The sequence below is a fragment of the Sorex fumeus genome, unplaced genomic scaffold (genome assembly GCF_029834395.1).
Source record: "Sorex fumeus unplaced genomic scaffold, SorFum_2.1 ptg000008l, whole genome shotgun sequence".
NCBI lineage: Eukaryota > Metazoa > Chordata > Mammalia > Eulipotyphla > Soricidae > Sorex > Sorex fumeus.
Genome location: NW_026606065.1, coordinates 1,837,186 through 1,859,379, shown reverse-complemented (window position 1 = coordinate 1,859,379; position 22,194 = coordinate 1,837,186). Strand labels below are relative to the sequence as shown.

The 22,194-nt window shown below is 40.0% G+C and overlaps 1 protein-coding gene across 1 annotated transcript in view; it reads left to right on the top strand.

Moving 5' to 3' along the window:
• Nucleotides 1-21,644, top strand: part of LOC130019123 (cytochrome b5 reductase 4) — a 58,494-nt gene extending 36,850 nt beyond the window's left edge. The window contains exons 11-16 of the mRNA XM_056109706.1: nucleotides 4,058-4,198; nucleotides 6,211-6,363; nucleotides 9,794-9,944; nucleotides 10,235-10,321; nucleotides 18,295-18,459; nucleotides 20,990-21,644. Coding sequence (XP_055965681.1) covers nucleotides 4,058-4,198; nucleotides 6,211-6,363; nucleotides 9,794-9,944; nucleotides 10,235-10,321; nucleotides 18,295-18,459; nucleotides 20,990-21,044 — 752 coding nt within the window. The 3' untranslated portion in view covers nucleotides 21,045-21,644. The remainder of the gene's footprint in view (nucleotides 1-4,057; nucleotides 4,199-6,210; nucleotides 6,364-9,793; nucleotides 9,945-10,234; nucleotides 10,322-18,294; nucleotides 18,460-20,989) is intronic.
• The last annotated feature ends 550 nt before the right edge of the window (nucleotides 21,645-22,194 follow it).

The window sequence follows — 22,194 nt, the reverse complement described above, 5'->3', positions numbered from 1 at the left end:
AGGGGGCAGAAAATCCCACGTCCACATCGGTTTATTCTTCACTTCCTATTCCTCTATCTTAAGATAAAGCTCCCACTGGGTATTCTGAGTTCCAGCCACCTGCTTTGTCAACTTCCAGAGTTTGTTGCTTTTCCTTATTTCCATGTTTCTCGCTCCTTGCCGTCTTGCATCTTTAAAGATAGCCAAATAGAAACATCTTGACTCGTTTTTTAAAAGCTTAGAATAAATTAACTAGCTAATTTTCAGGGTATCTTCTTAAAATATTGCCAGTTACAAAAATAGATTTGTGAGTAATATTTTAACTTTCACAGAAGCATCAAGTAGTCTTATTTTTAGTATCCATTAATTTTAAAGGTTTATTTTAGGTGTGAAATTAAAAAAAAGTTGTAGGTTATTTTCCCATGTGGAAGAAAGAATATTTAAAAGCATGAGACTGAAGAATGCATTTATATAAAGAAAAAAAAACAAAGAATGGCAAGTTCACTGGTATAAGTTGAACATATTTAAAGGATTGGGAACAGATATAGATGGATTTGGCTCTGAATGAAGCCTTCGAAGTCGGTTAATATAAGTGACATTAGGATGGCTTTGAAAGAACATTTTCACGTCCTAAGAATAACTTTCCAGGCAGAGCTTCAAGTTGTCTGGGTACTTGTTACACCTGGCGATTTTCAGATTGCAGAGAATGAAAAATGTAAGCTATGTGTAGAAAGGTTAAATAAATTCATTTTACCGGAGCAAGAGGTCTGAAATGTGCACAGGTCACTAAGAGAAAGAACGTGGAAGAGTGATGGTGTGACCTTGTGGATTAGAAGAAAACAGATAAAAGGCGGTGAAAATGAAAAGAGATGTTATTGAAGTTGAACCTCTCGCTCTGAAATGTTCTGACCAGTGATCGAAAAATCACAGCAAACCAGATAGAAGCCAAATCCAAGAAGTAAATGAAACTAGAGCCGCAGCTGACCTCCATTTAGAAGTTCCTAGAATGAATCCTGCTCACGTATTCTTCCCTGTAATTTCCTGAGGCTTTCTGTGAACTCTTGGCCCTGCCATAAATTTCTGCCTGAGTCAAAATTCACTGTAGTTGGCTCTGGCTTTCCTGCCTAAAATTGAAGCTATGCACATACTTTTCTGTGAATTAGGTTTTCATTTTGGAAAATATCTCATATTAGGGTAAATTTTATTTGATGAAATTGGCATAGGTAATTTCTTCTTTGGCCATCGCTCTTTTTAAATCATGACAAAAGCTAGCTTTTTTTTTTTTCCACTAGCAAAGCTTGCTTTATGTCATCAATATGTATTTCTGATTTTTAAGATTGTAGCTTGTTGGCTTCCTCTTAATGAACTTTTTTAGCTAAAATAATTTATTTGAAAATTGGCGTTAAATTGAAGGAGTTTAATGTGATGCTTTCTCATGTGAAATCTATAAGTTACCTAAATAACAGATTCAGATATAGCAAAGAACTCTGAGAAGAGAAAAGCCTTCATTTTTACGTCTAGTTTTCATGTAGTAGCTGATAAATTACAATGGATGTATGGCACTAGATTAATATAAGCTGGAAGTTTTTGATAATTTTGTCTCCTCAGAGATAAAGGTTACAAACTATGTGTATTTCCACACATCCCTGCTCCCACCGTAAGAACTTGTTTAGTAGAAGTGTAGCACAGTCTTCCCGTTGTTCATCGATATGCTCGAGCGGGCGCCAGTAATGTCTCCATTGTGAGACTTGTTGTTACTGTTTTTGGCATATCGAGTACCCCATGGGGAGCTTGCCAGACTCTGCCGAACTTGTTGAGTAATGATCAGAAATTCATAGATAACTAATTGGGCTGCAGTTTCTTACACATCCTAAAATTTTTGTGTGATTCCGGTTGCCCTTTATATTAGGACTTCCGTTACCAGGTGAAGGTAATTTTAATGGTTTGTGAACAACTCAGTACGTGAATCAAGATACGAAATTATAAGATTTTTAGAGACTGTGTCTTAGTTTAATGTGTCAGCAGCCACTTCTAAGCCTTTATAAATACCTGTAGTGATTGTACAACTGCCTTGTTAATTTAGGTAGAACTTCATGGAATAACCGACATTTACCTAATGGCTGGATTTGTGTGATAGCACAGCGGTAGGGCGTTTGCCTTGCGCGCAGCCAGCCCGGCCGAGCCAGGTTCGATTCCTCCGCCCTTCTCGGACAGCCTGGCAAGCTACCGAGAGTATTCAATATGCCAAACACAGTAACAAGAAGTCTCACAATGGAGACGTTACTGGGCCCGCTCGAGCAAAGCGATGAACAACAGGAGGACATTGTGTTTCTAGGTAAAAATTTTCTAGGTAAACTGACATTTGCCTAATTTTCTAGGCAAAAGAATTTTTACCTAGAAAAATCATTTGCCCTATTAGGGCTCTTAGCTTCAGCTGACCTCTCTCTCTCTCTCTCTCTCTCTGTCACACACACAGAGTAGGTAAAGCAAAACTGATTTAAGATTTTATTTGCTATATTAAAAGATAGCAGAAGGCAAAGAAAATTGAGTTCAGATAATAGTATAGACCCTTCAGTATAATATGAGGTTGGTTGGGTACTTACAAAATTGAGAGGAACCGTGGAAATGTTCAGTGTCACTGAGTGATGTCTGGCTAAATGTTATGTTTCAAGGGTCCCGTGGAGTCTAGTCTTTGAGAAAGACGTCCTCTTCTCCCGCTTACATACTAATCTTCAGCTTTAACAAAATCTCCCAAGTATAGTCGAGATAATAAAACATCAATATAATTCAGGGACTGAAGCAATAGTTCCGTGGGTGCTAGGGTGCTTGCCTTACATGGTTTCCCTGGCATCCCATGTGGGTCCCTGAGCCCTGCCAGGAGCAGTCCCTGGGTGCAGAGCCAGGATTAAGTCTTGAGCAGCACTGAGTTTGACCTCAAACACCCACTTACTCACACCAAATATATATGCAAATCAGGAGCACTTTTAACAGTACCAGCTCAAAATAAACGTATACTCTCAATTTAATAATGGTTGTTTTAAATCACAAAGGAAAGTAAATGATTTTTGAGCATTAAAACCATTCAGTGTTTTTTTCCCAATGTGTCGGGAGACTGTAACCATAATCGTTTATCATTCTTAGTCTTTAAAAGTATTTTATGTGTATTCTTAGACACATATAAAGTAGTTTCAGTAACAGTTGATAAAATTGTATAAGGGAAGCCTCTCAAAATTTGTGAAAATACTGGGTAATTCAAAATAAATAACACAAGCAGTCAGGCCACAAGATATCCTTCTAGAGTTCATACTCTTTTCAACGCTGCACTGTGGAATCCCAGAATTCCCTGTCCAGGGGCTAGAGTGATAGTACAGCGGGTAGGGCATCTGCCTTGCACGCAGCCAACCCGGGTTCGATTCCCAGCATCCCAAATGGTCCCCCGAGCACCACCAGTAGTAATGCCTGAGTGCAAACCAGGAGCAATCCCTGTGCATCGCTGGGTGTGACCCAAAAAACAAAAAAAGAATTCCCTGTTGAGATGGCCTCCTGTGAGTTTCTGTCTGAGCCAGTGGATGAACTTGAACATCTGGATTAGGTTTCGAGAGAACACACGCAAAGAAACCTAATGTGTGTTTATTTTATAAAGGTATTTTTTAAATTATGCAAGTTTTAAAAATATATTAGAAAAGGAAACCACACTGTAGCACTCTCCTCCCGTCGTTCATCGGTTTGCTCGAGTGGGCACCAGGAATGTCTCCATTGTGAGACTTGTTACTGCTTTGGGCCTATTGAATAGGCTGCAGGGAGCTTGCCAGGCTCTGCCTTGTGGGTGGGAGACTCTCAGTAGCTTGCCGGGCTCTCTGAGAGGGGCGGAGGAATGGAACCCAGGTTGGCCATGTGCAAGGCAAACGCCCTCCGTGCTGTGCTAGCTGATCCATTTGTAAAATGTAGAGGCCTTTCTTTCCGTGGAATTTAAGCTCACTGATGAGCAAACTAGAATTGCGCTTTCCTTCGTGGGTCTAGTGTGGCCTTGTTCTTTTAAATATATGCATCAGTAAAAGAAAAATGTACTTCTTCCTAGGTTTGTATTACAGAGACTGTCAGTTGATTTCCAAAGAGCGTGTTACCCATGACACAGAACTTTTCTGCTTGTTGCTGCCACCAAGCTCTCATCTCCAGGTGCCAATTGGGCAACATGTTTACTTCAAGCTAACTATCTCAGGTAAGTTTTTTTTTTTTAAAAAAAGAAAGCTTTGGGGAAATCGTTTTTTCTTTGATAAGCATCTCAGAGCTGTACTTCTACCTTTTGGAAGAACATCTAGATTATGAATAAATATTTCTAGGCGCTAGACTTGGTGATAACCAAACAGAAAGTTGTGGATAACAGAGTTCTGTGTGTTGGAGCAACAGCCGTTCTGTCTGTTGGTCAAGAACAAAGACATCTCCACTCGTGCGAGAGATGGTCGTCGGTGTTGTGATTTGCATCCAGCAAAGCCCTGACTGTCGGTCGTCAGAGAGTGCACAGAGGAAATGTCGTGTTTACAGCAGCTAGAAATCCACACAGCATCTCATGCTAGTTACTTGTGGTTGTGTCATTTATGTAGTGAAAATCACACAATTCACAGTATGTGATTGTAAAAGTTATTTCCTGTGTGCACCACCAGAAAGAAAAGCCCTGTAAGTTTGTGGCTTCTGAATTATTTTTTTATTTTCATCTCAAAATTACCCTTTATTTTAAATATCTTTTTTTTTAATTTATATTTATTATCTATCTGCTTTCGGAAGTGCGAAGTGATATATGTCTATGGCCTAGTGTTTCCGGCAGGAAGTCCAGCAGACTACCAGGCAGGAGTTGGTAGTTTTACTGCCAGATTACTATATCACCGTAGCATTTTTCTCTTCCTTCTTACTCATGCTCTGTTATCATTTAGTATCTGGTATTCTCAGTGCAGTGATTATCAGTGTATTGTTAAAAAAAAAAACAGATGGAGAGCTGGACTGATAGTACATCAGGTAAAGCATCTGCCTTGCACGCATGTTATCTGGGTTTGATCCCCGGCGCCCCATACTGCCCCCCAGGAGTGACCCCTGAGCACAGAGCCAGGAGTAAGCCCTGAGCACCACTGGGCATGGCCCCAAAGCCAAAAGCAACGATAAAAACAAAAATAGATAGTTTAATTTTGTATATGTCAAGGAGCCATGTATAAAATTTTGGTCTTTCAGATATGTGTAAATTCCTATTTCTTTGGAATTTGATTACCTAAAATATTGCATTGGGCTGGAGCGATAGCACAGCGGGTAGGGCGTTTGCCTTACATGCAGCTGACCTGGGTTCAATTCCTCCACCCCTCTTGGAGAGCCTGGCAAGCTACCGAGAGTATTTTGCCTGCATGGCAAAGCCTGGCAAGCTACCCGTGACGTATTTGATCTGCCCAAAACAGTAACAACAAGTCTCACAATTTGCTGAGACGTTACTGGTGCCTGCTCGAGCAAATTGATGAACAACGGGAGGACAGTGCTACAGTGCTAAAATATTGCATGAATTCTGCTACTTTTTTACCCACTTTTAGTATTATGCTGTAAGAAGTAATTGAATTATCATTGTTTTCAGACACAAATCTACATATAAAAACATTAAAGCAATTCAAAATATATAAATTAAAAGGTAAAACTTTTCATTTGCATGTACTGAAGTCTCATCTTTGTTCAGCACTGTTAAAATATTGATCTGAGGGGTTGAGCACATTTATCGCTTTGAGTTCACAAGCACCACTGCATGTGGCATCCTTAAGAATTTTTTTTATTTGTTCTAATTAAAATATGTAAATATTTTCCTATATCTGTGGTATACCTTTGATGCCATTGCAGTTTATATATGATAATGGAGTTGATGGCTTAAAGTTTATCAATGTTTGCCACCTATTAAAAACAAATTACTTATCAATAATTGACTTGTTAAAGTTATTTCAGCTGGCATCTGAGGGTGTAACTTAATGTTGTGTACCTGTCTTTCAGACGCAATCCCTAGGTTTGATCCCTGGCACTGTCAAAAACAAAAACAAAATTGTTTCAGAACATGTACTTAGAGTTTATGGACACATTCATGCATATAGGACTTAGAATTATATATGCTATCGTTGTATCTAGTTCAGATAATGTGCTCATTGCTTCCTAAAATGTATGTTTCATTTTATTCAGAAGTTTTTAGAATTAAATTTGTCGTGATTTTTTTAGGTAAAGAGATAGTGAAGCCATATACACCTGTGTGTGGTTCCTTACTCCCAACGTCCGAGGAACCGGTTCTTCACAATGACAAACACATCTATTTTTTGATCAAAATTTATCCCACTGGACTCCTCACACCAGAACTTGATCATCTTCAGATTGGTTAGTATTTGTGTGTGTGTGTGTGTATGTTTTGTACTAGATTGGATCACATCTTTGATACTGTCCAAGTTATCTCCATGTAAGGGTTGAACGTCTTAAACGCAGAGTATCTACAACCAAAGTCCTGTTCTCTTTATCTCACTCACCCTGCGTATTCTTATGCCTTCTTCTGTGTTGGTTGCATCATCACGGTTTGTTCTTGGCCCAGTCGGACGCTTGAATCATTCTTAGGGCCTCCCACTTTTCTCTCCCAGCCCCTCTGCCAACTACTAAGCTGCAGTTAGCCTGCTTTCCAGTCACATCTAAATCTTTTTTCCATGTCTTTATCACCATTATAGCTCAAGCTGTCGTAACCCTTTCTCTCATCTTGTCCTCTGACTGTTCTCCCTCGGCTGCCTCTAGCTGGTGTCTGTCTCTGTTTTTCTCTGTGCTTTCCAGTTCTTTTTTCCAAGCTACCCTGATGATAGATTTAGTCTATTACTTTTCAGCTTTGAAAGCCCTTAGGGGTCCCCATTATCCAGCTGGTTATTTTTTCTCTATCGGTGACATCACAGTGACAGCAAAAGGTCGAAAACCACTGCTCTGCATGACCTATAGAATGCTCTCTCCAACTTCATCTCCTGCTGTGGAAGTATTAGAACTACTCAGTTTTTTTTAAGTCTGTTATTTTTTCATAGACACGTGAAATTTTTTTACCTAGGATTATGCTCAGCAATCTTTTCTTTACTCCTCACATGCCATTTTTCTTTTAAAGATACAGGCTGAATAGTACTTCTTTTTTGAAGCCTCTCTCTTTTCCTCTGAACTCCCCAATAATTAACACTTTGTTGAGAGCTCGTAGATGAGAATAATGTGTTTTCTCTATAAAACTTTGAATGAAAGGGTAAGGATTCTTATCTTTCCACGCCACACGCAATGTTAATTGTTGTAGAGTGGGCTCTCAATAAATGTGCTTGGAAGAATTAGTAAATGGACTATAATGGATTATAATTAAAGACTTATAGATTCTTCATCCTGTTCCCACAATTGTTTTCTGTCTTCAACCTTTCATTCACTGCCTTTGCCAAGAATGAAAGTGCTCCTCCCCCAAGACAGCATTTAGCAGTAACACCAAGTTAAAACTGAAGTGGATTATTAAATTTGAAAAATAATTACACTCTAAGTTAAACTTAGATGTCTATACATAATAGACGTGATTAGGCATCTATGGCTAAATTAAGCAGAAAACAGTATAAATATGAACATCAGTAATTTTGCAGTACCCTAGTGAAGGTTATCTTGTGAAGGTTTGATATATGATTGTGGTATCAAGTTCGTTATCGGAATTATCCAGGCAGATCGCTCCACCAACTAAGAACGGCCATGTACCACCACCTACGGAATTGAGAAAGAGCCATCAATCTGTCAGTCCTGTCCGTGTCCGGGCCGGGTGAGGTTTCCCGTGTTGTGTCAAATTAAGCCGCAGGCTCTACTCCCGGTGGTGCCCTTCCGTCAATTCCTCTAAGTTTCAGCTTGGCAACCATACTCCCTCCGGAACCCAAAGACTTTTGCCTGCGCAGCAAAGCCTGGCAAGCTCCCCGTGACGTATTCGAGATGCCAAACACAGTAACAACAAGTCTCAAAATGGAGACGTTACTGGGCCCGCTCGAGCAAATCGGTGAACAACGGGAGGAGAGTGACAGTGACAGTGTGGTAGCAAGTAGAAATTATTGACTGTGTTTGTAGACTATAGAAATTGAACCGAGTATAGAGGAGAATTAGCCAAAATAGAGGCTCCCACATTTAAACCTGAATCCGCCACCCTCTTTTCAAACAAACAAACAAAAAATACTCTGGAACCCCCTGGAAAACTACCTTCTGTAAGCGAATACAAAAAGTGCCCTCAAATTGCACCTGAGTTTACAACTGATCATTGCAGCACGCTCTAGGGGGCAGTTGCCTCCACTTTGGGAAAAACTGGCCGAGCTAAAAAACAAAATAAGTGTGTTTTCAGTTTTTTCCCAAGCTCCAGACATGGCACAGATTCTTTATAATTTAGAGGGTTGTATACTGGTGTGTAGTGATAATTCATGAAGCTTTCTCATGTCCTAAATGAAGTACACTATAAAATTGTCTGTGTGTGTGTTTAAACCCTTTGTTCATCAAGTAACTTTCATCTGAGGACTTTGATCTTTAAAATGTCGAATAAATGAGATGCCCTAGATAGAGTCTAGTCCAGGTGGCACGTTGCAGATAGCTTGACTCAAAATCACCAGCTGATCTGGCCTGTCATTTGTTTTACTTTTTTTTCCCTTCATTTTTCAGTAATTTATTATTTTTTTTATTCAATCACCATGAGATAAGAGTTGTAAAGTTGTTTGTGATTGGGTTTCAAACGATACAGAATTCAGTATCATTTTTAAATATCTTTTTGACTTTAAAGTTATATCTGACTATAACTAGACATATTCGTATTACTCGATAGACTTCAATGCTTACACGCAAGTCCAGTATTCATTGGTTTTATTAGCACCAGATATCTTGCCTGAATCCAATCTGTCCTGTGACTCAAAAAAGGTGAACTGTGAATAAAAGTTACCAAGTTTATTGAGGCATCTTCATTAAACATTTTGTAGAGTATTCTCAAACTTTCATTTTCCAACCAGAAAGAATATTCTGCTACTTTCTAATACTGACTTCATCAATTTCTGCATGGTTCGTAGTATCCTACTGTGGACAAGAAAGGAAAATGTATGAGGATCCAAGAGTCAAAGTCAGCTAGACAATTTGGAATTGATTTTTGAACTACGGACAGCTTTTTTTTTTTTAAAAAAAGTTATGCTAAAAATTTAACGAAATGCCTTGAGAAATTTCTCTCCTTTGAGTAGAGTTAAAATCAACTGAACTATACAGAATGAATTTTTCAGGCATTTCGATTCTTTGTCATAAATACTCCAAGTATAGTTTTTGATCTTGCTTTATTTTTAGAGGAGTTAAATTCAGAATGACTTTCCTTGTCTTTTCATAGATTTCATGGGGATAAAGTTAACACATTGCTAGTGTAAGATTCAAGAATACGTTCTACTTTCACCTACCAATTTTATTATTATGGTTAAAAATATGTACATCAAGCAATCAACTCTTGATAATGTGTGCTTCTTGGCAGAAGTATGTAAATTAGATGGCTCGAGGAAGTTTGGGGAAATAATCTGGGTAACCGAGTCTTTAAAAAATCTCATTTTTAAATGATTATAATGATAATAGCTAAACAGACTTGAGAGTCTAATGGGCACTCCTAAAACTATATGACTTAAAGACGGAGCTGTATCTGAAAGTTAAGCGTTCCCCCCACCGTGTATCCATGTTTGCCATGTTTGAGACGAGGTAGGTACAGCCTTCTCAGTTTCCCTGATTTTTTTTTTTCTGATTTAGTTTATATTTCATTGTTTAGGAGATTTTGTTTCTGTAAGCAGTCCTGAGGGCAGTTTTAAAATATCCCAGCTCCAAGAATTAGAAGATCTCTTTTTATTGGCAGCTGGAACAGGCTTCACACCCATGGTTAAAATACTGAATTATGCTTTGACTAATATACCCAGTCTCAGGTATGTAATTTTATCTTTAATTACTATCTTTTGTGAGACTGTTAGATTAGTATAAGGTATTCTAAATTGATTACTCGGTAAATCTTAAAAGACATGATCTCTTCCCTCATTCTCCATTTATTACTCTGCCTCAAGTTCTGGCTGTTTCATTGACTGTATTATTTTAATTTTAGTACTTTGGGTTACTTAATTGGCGCTGAAAATAAAGTCATACTATTTTATTTTTAGGCTTTGCATCCATGCATATTTTAAATGTAATTAAAATAGAGTGTTTTTAAATTTTTTTTAAGGAGAGCGAAGCTGATGTTCTTCAATAAAACAGAGGATGATATAATTTGGAGAAGCCAATTGGAGAAATTAGCGTATCAAGATAAAAGGTATTAAAGTGATGCTCTGTGTTTAAACATTCATATGTGTGGAGTCAATCAGTCTGGGCCTGTGTTAGGAGTTTTAATTGATCTGGAAACTTATTGAAAGAAGAAATAAACTAATCAGTTCTTAAAAGGTAAATAATGCACTTAATCTCTCTACCTGCAATGGATACTATTTCATAAGTCTGACATGACATCCATCATCCATATGTCAATAAATTATATACTGGGCTTTATGTTATTTTTTAATGATTTGGTCTCATTCACTGGATTCACTGGAGCAAATTTGGTAACACTAGGTATTTTGAGGGCATAGATCAAATTTTGTAAGCTAGTTTTCTGGAGCCTTTAATATGCTAGACTCTATTGGACGTGGTGAAGGCAGTCCTTATTTATGCTTAAAGATTTTCCTTTTTGTTTACATTAACTCTCATTAATAATTATATCATCAGTGGTCCCCACAATGCACTTTAGAAAATGCCAATATTGGTAATGGAAAAAAGCATGAGGCAAGATAAACTTAGTGGTACAGTAATGGCAAAACATTGGGAAAGGATTTCTATGTTGTGCTAAAAAAAGAAAAAGAAAGGCCTATCACGCAAGAGATTAAAAAGCGTTTGAAATTCTCATCAAAATAGTTAGGAAAGTGAATTGGTCCGGTTAAAATGTTTTCTAAATCGTTTCTGTGATCATTCAAAGTTACTTCTATGAAACTCGAGGCTTCCTAGGTCACAGAAAATATCTGAAGTATGTTTATAATGGAGGTGAAGTGAGAGAGCTCTAGGGCTCAGCCGATGCAGGGACTGACTGACTGCAGGGCTCTTGGGTTGAGTTTGAGCAACCGTGTTCAGAAAGAGGCGCTTCCATGGTTTCTTAGAGTTTTTCTTTCTTTTCTTCCTCCTCCCTTTAATAGTTTTCACAAATGAAGGCTCTCTGGAGTCACATTTAATTAGCCCTTCAGTATTTTCACATACTTAAAACATAAGATTTGTTATGTTTACATAGTTATATGGCAACTTAGAGTATAATTTAAGGAAATACAAATGCCTACGTTATGGGGTATCTTGTTTTTGTTTCTTTGTTTTTTTTTTTGTTTTTTTTTGTTTTTTTTGCTTATTGGGTCACAGCCAGCCGATGCTGATGCTCAGGGGTTACTCCTGGCTCTGCTGCGCTCAGGAATCACTCCTGGTGGTGCTTGGGGGACCATATGGGATGCTGGGAATCGAACCCGGGTCAGCCGCCTGCAAGGCAAATGCCCTACCCGCTGTGCTATTGCTCCAGCCCCCTTGTTTTTGTTTTTACTGATTTTCAAAGTGGAAAGTTGGAAGCAGCATTCGTGAAAAATCCCAGAGATCTAAGTTCTAACTTTTGTTTTATCTTTCGTTACCCTGAATCATTTTTCGAAACTTACTTAACTTTCTATGTCTGTCTCTTTATTGCCAAAATAAAATGAAGTCATCTTTCCTCCTTGCCTCATATGCTGTTGTGAAGATTTGAGAAAATAGTTTAAATGCTTTGAGAACTGTGAAATTCTACCTCAGATATTTGAACTGTATTATTGAGGCTCTATACACGTGTTCTGTTTCTGTATTAACTATTTGGGCTCCTATTTTTTTTTTAATTTAATATAAAGAGAAATAGCTAGACTTTTCCTTAGCATTTTAAAAGTCATTTCTGGCAGCTTTTGTGACTTACACAAGAAATGAACAGGCTTTGTACTTTTGTCAAACTTTAGTCTTAAAAGTTAACTTAAGGGGCTGGAGTGATAGTACAACGGGTAGGGAGTTTGTCTTGCACTCGACCAACCTGGGTTCGATTTCTAGCATCCCATATGGTCCCCGAGCACCGCCAGGAGTAGTTCCTGAGTGCAAAGCCAGGAGTAACCCTTGTACATCGCTGGGTGTGACCCAAAATGGAAAAAAAAAAAACATAGTTAACTTGACACTGTAGTTAAGTCTATTAATAGGAATTAAACTTGACTTAAGAAAAAATATGTCGGGGCTGGAGCGATAGCACAGCAGGTAGGGGGTTTGCCTTGCACGCGGCCGACCCAGGTTCGATCCCTGACATCCCACATGGTCCCCCAAGCACCGCCAGGAGTAATTCCTGAGTGCAGAGCCAGGAGTGACCCCTGTGCATCTCTGGGTGTGACCAAAAAAAGCAATAAATAAGTAAATAAAAAGCATAACCCTTTAAAAATAAAGTTTATAACATTATTTTATGTAAATAGTAGAATCTGTTGATGGACTGAATTTTCCCCCTTTGTAAAATTCTTACATACTTACATAGGGAAATGCATAGGGAGAAAAATGACCCACAGTCCTGCCATCGAAAGACCTTTCATTAACAGTACAGTGTGGATTTTATATTCTCCCACCCTCCATCCTGTTCAACCCTTCTCTTTTTCTCTTTCTCACACGTGTGCACATAATGCGTTTACATATTACATATTTTTTAAATATTGTCACGGTATACTTTGAGTAATCATATCTTTCATTTAGTATATTGTGCATGCTCAAAGCACATAAAACTCTTTTTTTTTTTTTTTTTTTTTTTTTTTTTTTTTTTTTAGCTTTTTGGGTATATAAAACTTTGAACCAGTGATTCTCGACCTGAAGTGATTTTGTCCCTCTGTTGCCCAACACTCCATGGAGCATTTATATTTGGAGACATGTTTGATAGTAAAAACTGATGACGGTAGTTCTAGTGCCTAGTTGGTAGTGATTAGGCCTTCTTCTAACATAGACCAGTGCACAGCTTTAGGAGGAATCCTGCACTGCACTGATTTCTGCCGTTGTTCATCGATTTGCTCGAGTGGGCCCAGTAACGTCTCCATTGTGACAATTGTTACTGTGTTTGGCATATCGGCTACGTCACGGGTAGCTTGCCAGGCTTTGCCGTGCGTGCGAGATACTCTCGGTAGCTTGCCAAGAGGGGCGGAAGAATTGAACCTGGGTCTGCCAACGTGCAAGGCAGGCGCCCTACCCGCTGTGCTATGGACAATTTTTTTCTTTTTCTTTTTTTTTAATTTTTTTATTTATTTTTTTGCTTTTGGGTCACACCAGTGATGCTCAGGGGTTACTCCTGGCTCTGTGCTCAGGAATTACCCCTGGCGGTGCTTGTCAGCCTATATGGGTGCTGGGGATTGAACCCAGGTCGGCCGCATGCAAGGTAAATGCCCTACCCACTGTACTGTCGCTCTGGCCATCGCGGGGGGGGGGGGGGGGGGGGATTATTTCTGATCCCCCAGTTTTGCAGTTAGAAAAAGCTGAGCTGGGCTGCGGGGCGGAGGGGGGGAGATTATTTCTGATCCCCCAGTTTTACAGTTAGAAAAAGCTGAGCTGGGCTAACGTCATGTGATTGAAGACCTTGAGTGTAATTCATGCATTAAATACAGTGCTGCTGACCTATATTGCCTACAGGCTCTGAGCCTAATGACTGCGGAGGGTTTCAGTTCTCTGGTTTCACGTAGATAGAGACTCAGTAATGCTTTAACTCTGGTTCAGAGAGCCAGAACCAATGATTCCAGAAGCATAAGTAGACTGAACATTGTGTCTGAACCCCATTGCACATGCGCGCCAGTTACTCAGAGTGAAACACTGCTCTCTGTTCCTCCAGGATATTCTCACATTGCTTGTTTCTTGGAATGTATTCTTGAGATGTTGATGTGTTCCCTCTAAGGAGCTCTGTGATTAAATAAGTTTGAGAGGCAATGTGTACTGTATCACCTTCTTGAAGACTTGAAGATCTGCTTTGATTTTAGAATTTTCAAGACTTGGAGAAATGATGAGGAAATCTCTTTGCCTTGTTTTAACGCAGTCATCCTAAACTCATTTGATTGCTTTTTTTCCCCACGAGCTACCATTAACATCTGGAGGAGCGTTAGTATTTTATGACTCATTTTTGAGAAATGTTTCCGTAATGTGTATATATAATCTAATTTTAATCCCTAGTTGTTTGTCTTGTGAGTTATTTTCCCATGAAGAAATAACAATTTTTCTGCTGTTCTTTGAATTTTACTTTATTGAAGAAACCAGGAAAAGCTAGGGCCTTACATACTCTAAAATATTTTGTAGATCATGCTGTACCAATGGAGCTTTATAAAGCGAAAGGTTGTAGAGCCAGTTTTTTTTTTTTTTAAGGAGAATTGACACGCAAAGATGTGTCAGAGGCTATTAGAACTGTGTTTTACATAAGAAATAAAAGTGCCTGTTCTGGACCGGCAGCAGTGAGAATGGGAAGAGAAGGACCCAGAACGATAGTATAGCAGGTAGGCCACTTGCATTGCAAGCAGCTGGCCCAGATTTGAACCCTGGAACCTTACGGGGTTCCCCAAACTGCCAGGACCAGTCACTGATTGCAGAACCAGGAGTAAGCCCTGAGCACCCCCCAAAAAAAACAAGTTGGGGGAGAGGGAAGGACTTACTGGAAGGAAGAAGAAGAGACTTTGCTTTGGAAGCTAGGTGATAGGAGGAGAGGGAATAAATTACTGGGTGACTTCTTTGATTTAGATGGAATAAGCTTGTTTATGGGCAATAGCACAGCGGGTAGGGCATTTGCCTTGCACGCGGCTGGCCCAGCCAAGCCGGGTTCGATTCCTCTGCCCCTCTCAGAGAGCCCGGCAAGCTCCCGAGAGTATCTCGCCCGCACGGCAAAGCCTGGCAAGCTCCCCGGGGCGTAGTCGACATGCCAAACACAGTAACAAGTCTCACAATGTTACTGGGCCCACTCGAGCAAATCGATGAACAACGGGAGGTCAGTGCGGTGCTGAGTTTGTTTATATTCCAAGACTCCGCGTCTCAGGTCTGTTTTAAGATGGATTTTGATGTTCATCTACTGTTTGCATCCATTCCCATTTAGAAAACATAAGCACTCATCAAAAGGAGGTGGATGTTGATGCTTCTTCCCCTCTCTGCTTTCTTCTCCCACCGACCCCTGCATTCACGCACTTCATGGGTTTGTGGGTGCTCTTAAGTTTTTCAGGAAATTTTTCAAGAGTGATGTTCCTTTCTGCCACCTTTGAAATACAAAGCCAGAAAGAAATTGCGGGACATTTACGAGTGTGCCCCCCACTCACCCCTCAAATCTGAAATTACTTGCAGTCAGTTGATCTTTATTCAGAATAATACAAGAAGAAAAGACTCTAGACGCCCTCTGTATCTTAGAATCAGAAATCCTTTGACATACCCTTTAGTCTTCTCAGGGAATCGTTCCTATTCCAGTTCAGGCTCTTTCCAGTCCTGCAGAAGAGGCGAGCTCGGTAGTATTCTCTCTGCGTTATCCTTAAAAATTGCACCGACGGTATCTGTTTAGATTTTCTGTTGAGTGTTGGAAAGTCATGCCGAGAGACTGTTGTGCAGACGAACAGGGGAGGTGTGAGTGTATGCCATTTGTGTAAGGACTGCAGCTTTTTAAGCTCCTGGAGGAAAAGAAAAGTAGGAATGTTTGCAAATGAAGAGATGCCATTATTGACTTATATATCTCAGCAATTTAATCCAGTTATAGACACCTTGGAAATAGAATTAGAGGAAACTGTCTTTCATTTTTAATTTAAAAGGTTGTTGCTGTCTCTGTTTAATTTGTCTGTGGATCGGGGCCAGAGAGCTAGTACAAGGTTTAAGGCACTTGCCTTGCCTGTGGCTGACACTGGTTTGATCTGTGGCATCACGTATGGTCCCCTTGAGCATAAACCCAGGAGTAATCGACTCCTGAGCACCAGCTAAAAAATAATAAATTGGCTGTGTGAAAGCTGCAGCTTCTCACAAGTCCCTTTTGGAAAGCTAATGGAAGGTCATGGCCCTTTTCTTTCCCCCCCCCCCCCCCCCCGAGAAAGATGCACTGATACATTCACATACAATTTTTATAATTTCTAGGTGCCAGAATATTGCTGTCTTCTTCTGAGCACAGTTTTTCCTTTTAACCATACAGCTTCTTTGTCAATAAATTCCTTTATTCACACAAGTGTGTTTTGCATACTTTCTTTGGATCAGGTCGGTATACAGTGTTATCAGATAAGGGCCCTGCTTTTATGGAGTAGTAACTGAACAATCTGGGATTGTATAAGTCGTCTCAATTTTCAGTGATAGGAAAAAATAAATTAGGGGGAGAAAATATGGGGACAAAAGTGCTGTCTGCACAGGGTGGGTTTGTATCGCCTCTGAGATTTAAGTAGGAACCTCTAAGGTAAGAAATAAACCGTAACGATTGTGTAAGGGTGCTGGAGAGAGAATACGGTTGGGTCGGGTGCTTGCTTTGCCTTGGATTCGTTCCCCAGTCACCTGGAGTAACCTCTTGAGCATCACTGGGTGTGGCCCCCAAAACAAAAACAATTGCATAGGAGGATTTGGGTGGGTGGGAGGGGTTGGGGGCACACAGCTAGACCAAGAATGCTTAGGGCTTCTCTTGACGAGAAATATCCCTTTCGCTCCTGGCTCTGCGCTCCGCGATCCTTCCTGGCAGGCTCAGGGAAACTTATGTCATGCTAGGGCTTGAACCAGGGTCAGACGTGTGCAAGGCAAGAGCCTTTCCCAGTGTTCTGTCTCTTCAGCCCAGTGTACAGGGTTTTTGATGTGGAATCAGATTGTTAGAATTATAAGAAGTCATGTAGCTTCCCACTTGATTCTCACTTGATTCCACAGGTAGACGGAGGAGTCCCTGTGCGTGAGAAGGGGCGGGTTCTCTAGTCCCATGGTGCACTCAGTGGGTCTGCGTGCCTGGGCCAAGCTAGGAGACGCCTGGGTATCATTAACCCAGCGGCAGCAGAGCGGGCTGGGGGCAGCGCATCAGGCAAATTTGGTTTTGCTCTGTTATTTCTCCATCTCACGAGACAAATATCCCTTCAACTCTTTCATGAGATTGAGATTAATGTATAGTTCTTTCTTTCCATTCCTGAGAATAATGTCTGTTACCCATTGGGAAAATGTTTTAAGAATGCATTTTCCCTGATGCTGGTGAAACTGGAATGAATTGTGTTTGCTCAAAGGGAGCAAAGGGAGCAGATGCAATGTGGAATGTTGAAATTTCTGTGACTTTACCTGCAGTCATCTTGACAGGTTGCAAAGCTGTGGGAAGAAGTAGTCTCTAGTTAAAATGTGAAACTTGGAGTTGGAGCAGTAACACGGTGGGTAGGGTGTTTGCCTTGCACGCGGCCGACCCGGGTTCAATTCCCAGCATCCCATATGGTCCCCTGAGCACTGCCAGGGGTAATTCCTGAGTGAATGAGCCAGGAGTAGCCCCTGTGCATCGCCAGGTGTGACCCAAAAACAAAAAATAAAATGTGAAACTTGGTTTGATGGGCTACTTTTTCACTTTAATTCTGTACCCTTTATTTTTCTTTCCTTCGTGTTTCTATACTGTCTAATACCTCCTGTGTGAGGGCCACTAAGATACACAGTGTTAGCTAAAGCAGTTACGGATCTCATGGCCTAAACTGAAGAAGGCAGACGCCACCAGAGCAGTCATCGCTGTAATCAGATGGGCCACAGTGCGGTGCTGCTCTCTCTGCGAACACTGTTGGTGTAGCTGTATGTGGAATGGGGAGATGGTGAGCTGAACTTACTGTGCAGCACGAGTTAAAGGTCACACGGGCTCTTGGCTATGGGGTTCCAGACCTGACTTGTTGGAGAGGTTTGCGCCTGAGATCAAACTGTCCATGTTACTGGCAACTACTCTTGACTGTGATTTATACAAGCACATAATTCACAGGAACATGGTGTTCTCTGGGATCCCTGGGGCTTGCTTTCTAATGAGTTCAATAAGAAATGCCAAATTACTGTTCTCAGAGTAGTTCTTAGAAGAGTTAAAGTGTAGTAAGTAGAGTTACGAGTGTGTTCGTGTTAAATCTTTGCATTGATTCTATTCCAGTATTTTTCTAGACCATCTCAGTCTTTTATATTAATTGTTCTGGGGGAGAGGGGGATGTTTTAGTGAAGTAGAAACATGAGAATAATAAGTTGTCTTAAAATGTTTCTTTTCTCTAGATTTGATACTGAATTTGTTCTCTCAGCGCCTACTTCTGAATGGAATGGCAGACAGGGACATATTTCACCAGCTCTTCTTTCTGAATTTTTGAAAAGAAGTTCAGAGGAATCCAGAGTCCTTATCTGCATTTGCGGCCCACCACCATTTACAGAGAAAGGAGTAAGGTTAGTGGAAATGTGGTAGGAACAACGGGTACCCAACAACAGGAAACGGAAGTCTTCTTTAACAGACCATTAATTTCATCCCTAGCACTTCTGAGTCAACCAGTCTGTACTTGGATAATCTGTTAGATTAAACTTTTTTCATTCTGACCCTTTCCAAAACCTGAGAAATTTTTAACTCCAGGTATGTAGGTATATAACCTGAAGTACATAGGATATAAAGCAGGTCTGCAAATCCAACATCTACTAATAATAAAGCCAAAAAAACCCAAAAAACTATTTTAAAGCCCCCCCAAAAAAGTTTTTAATGATTTTGGGGCTTCCCCAGAAGTTCTTTGGCTCAGGGATCAAATCCAGGCATGAAGAGTAACCCTGCTACCCTTCTGTCTCCATCTCTTAAAACAAACAAAGTCTGAGATCCTGTACAAGATAGCAGGTTAAGAAGCAAGGTGTAATTTCTTTGCCAAACAAATTAGCAAAATTTTAAATCTCGTGCTGATGAAGAGTTTTGGTGGCCAGGATATAGATAAATTAGATAGATGATAGATAGATAGATAGATAGATAGATAGGTAGGTAGGTAGGTAGAGATATGGGCACAAAGGTAAAATATAACCAGTTCTGGTCTCTGCTAGTGACTAGCCACATGAACGTTTTCACAATTTTATTTGGGGCATTAGATTAGAATTAAACTTCTTCCACCACAGTTTTATAATGATGGTAGATTAATGAGAATGGTAGATTAATGTTTATGTCACCATCTTCTTGTTTTTTTCTCATTAATTTTGGTCCGTATCAGCTATGCTTATGGGCCACTCCTGGCTTTGTGCTCAAAGATTGCTCTGGACAGTTGGGAGACCTTACGGTGCTATGGATGAAACGAGCACCAGTCGCATGCAAGGCAAACACCTTACTTAATGCTTGTACTGTGTTTCTGATCAAATATTTTATTTTTAATTTTAATTATGAAAATGATTACTTAAGGAGTTTTTGTAATACATTTAAAAGTTATTTTAGTTATATATAAGTTCTTCTGTTTACCGTCTCAAATTAAGGAAAACCTCGTTACTCTTTAAGCTTTTTCTTATTTTCAAGTTCAAACAAATGGATATTTAATATATGATGTCATTATTATTGCTATAGTATTAGTAACATAGAATATTAATGATAGTTTGAAAAAATATTTTAGAAAAGAAAGGCTAAGAGCTGTACTATCTTAGAAGTTTAACACTTAACAGATCGCAGCATAACAGCTCTTTCAAAGATTGTAATCAAACTCCTGTCAGTACTGAACTATAGCATCAGGGAAGGAGCGTTAATAATGTGTAAAAGAGTAATATGGAAACTGCCATGAGGCAATCCATATTACCGCAATTATTTTTCATTTTCTTAAAGAGGATGGGGGGCTGGAAAGATAGGACAGTGGGTAGTTTTGCCTTTGCCAACCTGGGTTCAGTCTCTAGCCCCCTAAGTAGGGCCACTTAGTCCTGTTTCCATGGGCTCGGGAGAATTCCCTTAGACAGCCGCCTCAGAGAAGTGGATTCTTTTGTTGTTTTGTTTTGTTTTGTTTTGGGGGCCCAAACCAGTGGTGCTCAGGGGTGTCTACTGGCTCCGTACTTAGAAATCTGTCCTGTCGCGCTGGGGGACCATATGAGGTGCCAGGGGTTAGAACCTGCATCAGCTGCAGCAAAGCAAGCACCCTACCCCATGTCCTGTCTCTGGCTTCAAGAAGTAGATTGATTTTCTCCCCTGGATTTTGGGCTTCCTGTTGGTTCCCTGCAAGACTGTGCCCACCTCTTTACAACTGGAATCTTCCTGTGTCATTGAATATGTAATTGTATGCAGTCTTCATGTGTAATTCTGTTTAGTATGTAATTCAGCAGAGGACAGCAGAGCTGAGATCTTAAAAGTTTCCCATTTTCAGTCTTGCCTCTTGTCTTTAGAATTAATTGTATTTCCTCAACTTGACCTCTATGATAGCTTCTCTAGTCTCTGCTAGCCGACTTGCCAAACTTGTGTAGGAATATTACTCGTCATCCTATGTGGGTCCTGCTGTTATTCACCCAACAGCACGTACCGTATAAATATTAAAGTAGGAATAGGAATGCAACAAAATTAAGACCGGGAGGTTCTCACAAAAATCTGACCTTTACCAACAGATTAACTGAAGGACTGAGAGATGGGAAGGGGATCTTACAGATTTTAAGGTGCTTCAGGTGCTTCAAAGATTGATTTAAGCACCTTAAAATTTTAAGACTTATTACTCCTGCACGCTGAGAAAACTTCCATTGAGTCTTGATTCAAATGCTTTAAAATGATGGCATTTATCAGACAGTTAAACACTGGCTCTATACTTGATGACATTAAGAAATTACATGTTTTACATGTTATAATTGGGGGATGGTTAAATACATAGAAATTGGAAAGTAGAAAAATAGTATCTATTATTATAAAAGTATATTATGTCTGTGGCAAACTTTGATTTTTTTTTTTTAAGGAGCATTTTCCTTAAGAAATACATGCTTTGTTTTTCAGGTTGCTGCATGATCTTAACTTCTCTGAAGAGGAGATTCATAGTTTCACAGGATAACGGAGAGCGGCCACTGTACTTAACTGTTTATCTAAATTTGTGATTGTTGAGGGTTTTCTAAGCAACTTTTTTGTGTCTCTTGGAAGGTTCACTAGAATCCAGGCTTCAGTTTCTTAAGTGAAATCAAATGTTCCTACAGTATAGATAACTCGTTGGTTTATTTTGTACTGTAACTTATTTTACTACTGATACTTGACCTGGAAAGTCAATCATGGCAGCAAATACATACAGGATTCTTTACGAGGAATCAGAGTCCTTTGCCATTTAAACTTTATCACTGTCCTACAGTAAGCTCTTGTGTTTTATGATATGATAAATGATCATTTTTATCACATTTCTATGCTATAAAATGTCTTATTAGCAATACAGATTCAATTTTACATTGCACTGTCAACTCAGGAAATGATTGTTTATGTCCTTGTTATTAATATGAAAACATGGAATGTTGAATTTACGTGATCCAAACATTTTGTGTGTACACAGTGTTGATACGAAGTAAATAAAAATACACCTAAGCACTTTTTAATCATCGTGTTAAAAATGTATTTGAATGCAACCGTTGCTAAGGGAAAAAAATGGAATTGCCTGTGTATGTAGTGGGGCCACCCCTGGGGGGCGCAGAGCTCAGTGCTGGAGGTGCTGGTGGGACCGGATGTGTTGCGGGGGATCAGGCAGGCTCAGCGGTATGCAGGGCGGGTTCCTGAACTCCTGTGCTATCTCTGGGGCCTTGTCTAAGGGAAATGGAAAAGAGCAACAACAGAAGATGCAGAAGAAAATTCATCTATGAATGATTAGGTGTGTTGGGCAGCTGAAGAGACGGTGGTGCCAACTATTAATGTTCTTAACTAAAATCGGAAGCATCGAAAACGAATGAAAGGGGCTGGAGTGATAGCACAGCGGGGAGGGCGTTTGCCTTGCACGCAGCTGACCAGGGTTCGATTCCCAGCATCCCATAAGGTCCCCTGAGCACCGCCAGGGGTAATTCCTGAGTGCCAGCCAGGAGGAGCCCCTGTGCATCACCAGGTGTGATCCCAAAGCAAACCAAAAAAAAAACAAAAAGAATGACAATGAAACCTCTTGCCCGAGGGCCTAAAATAAATCATTTGGTTCTGTGGGGTGCATTCCATGTTAATTCCTTTGAGCCCATCGA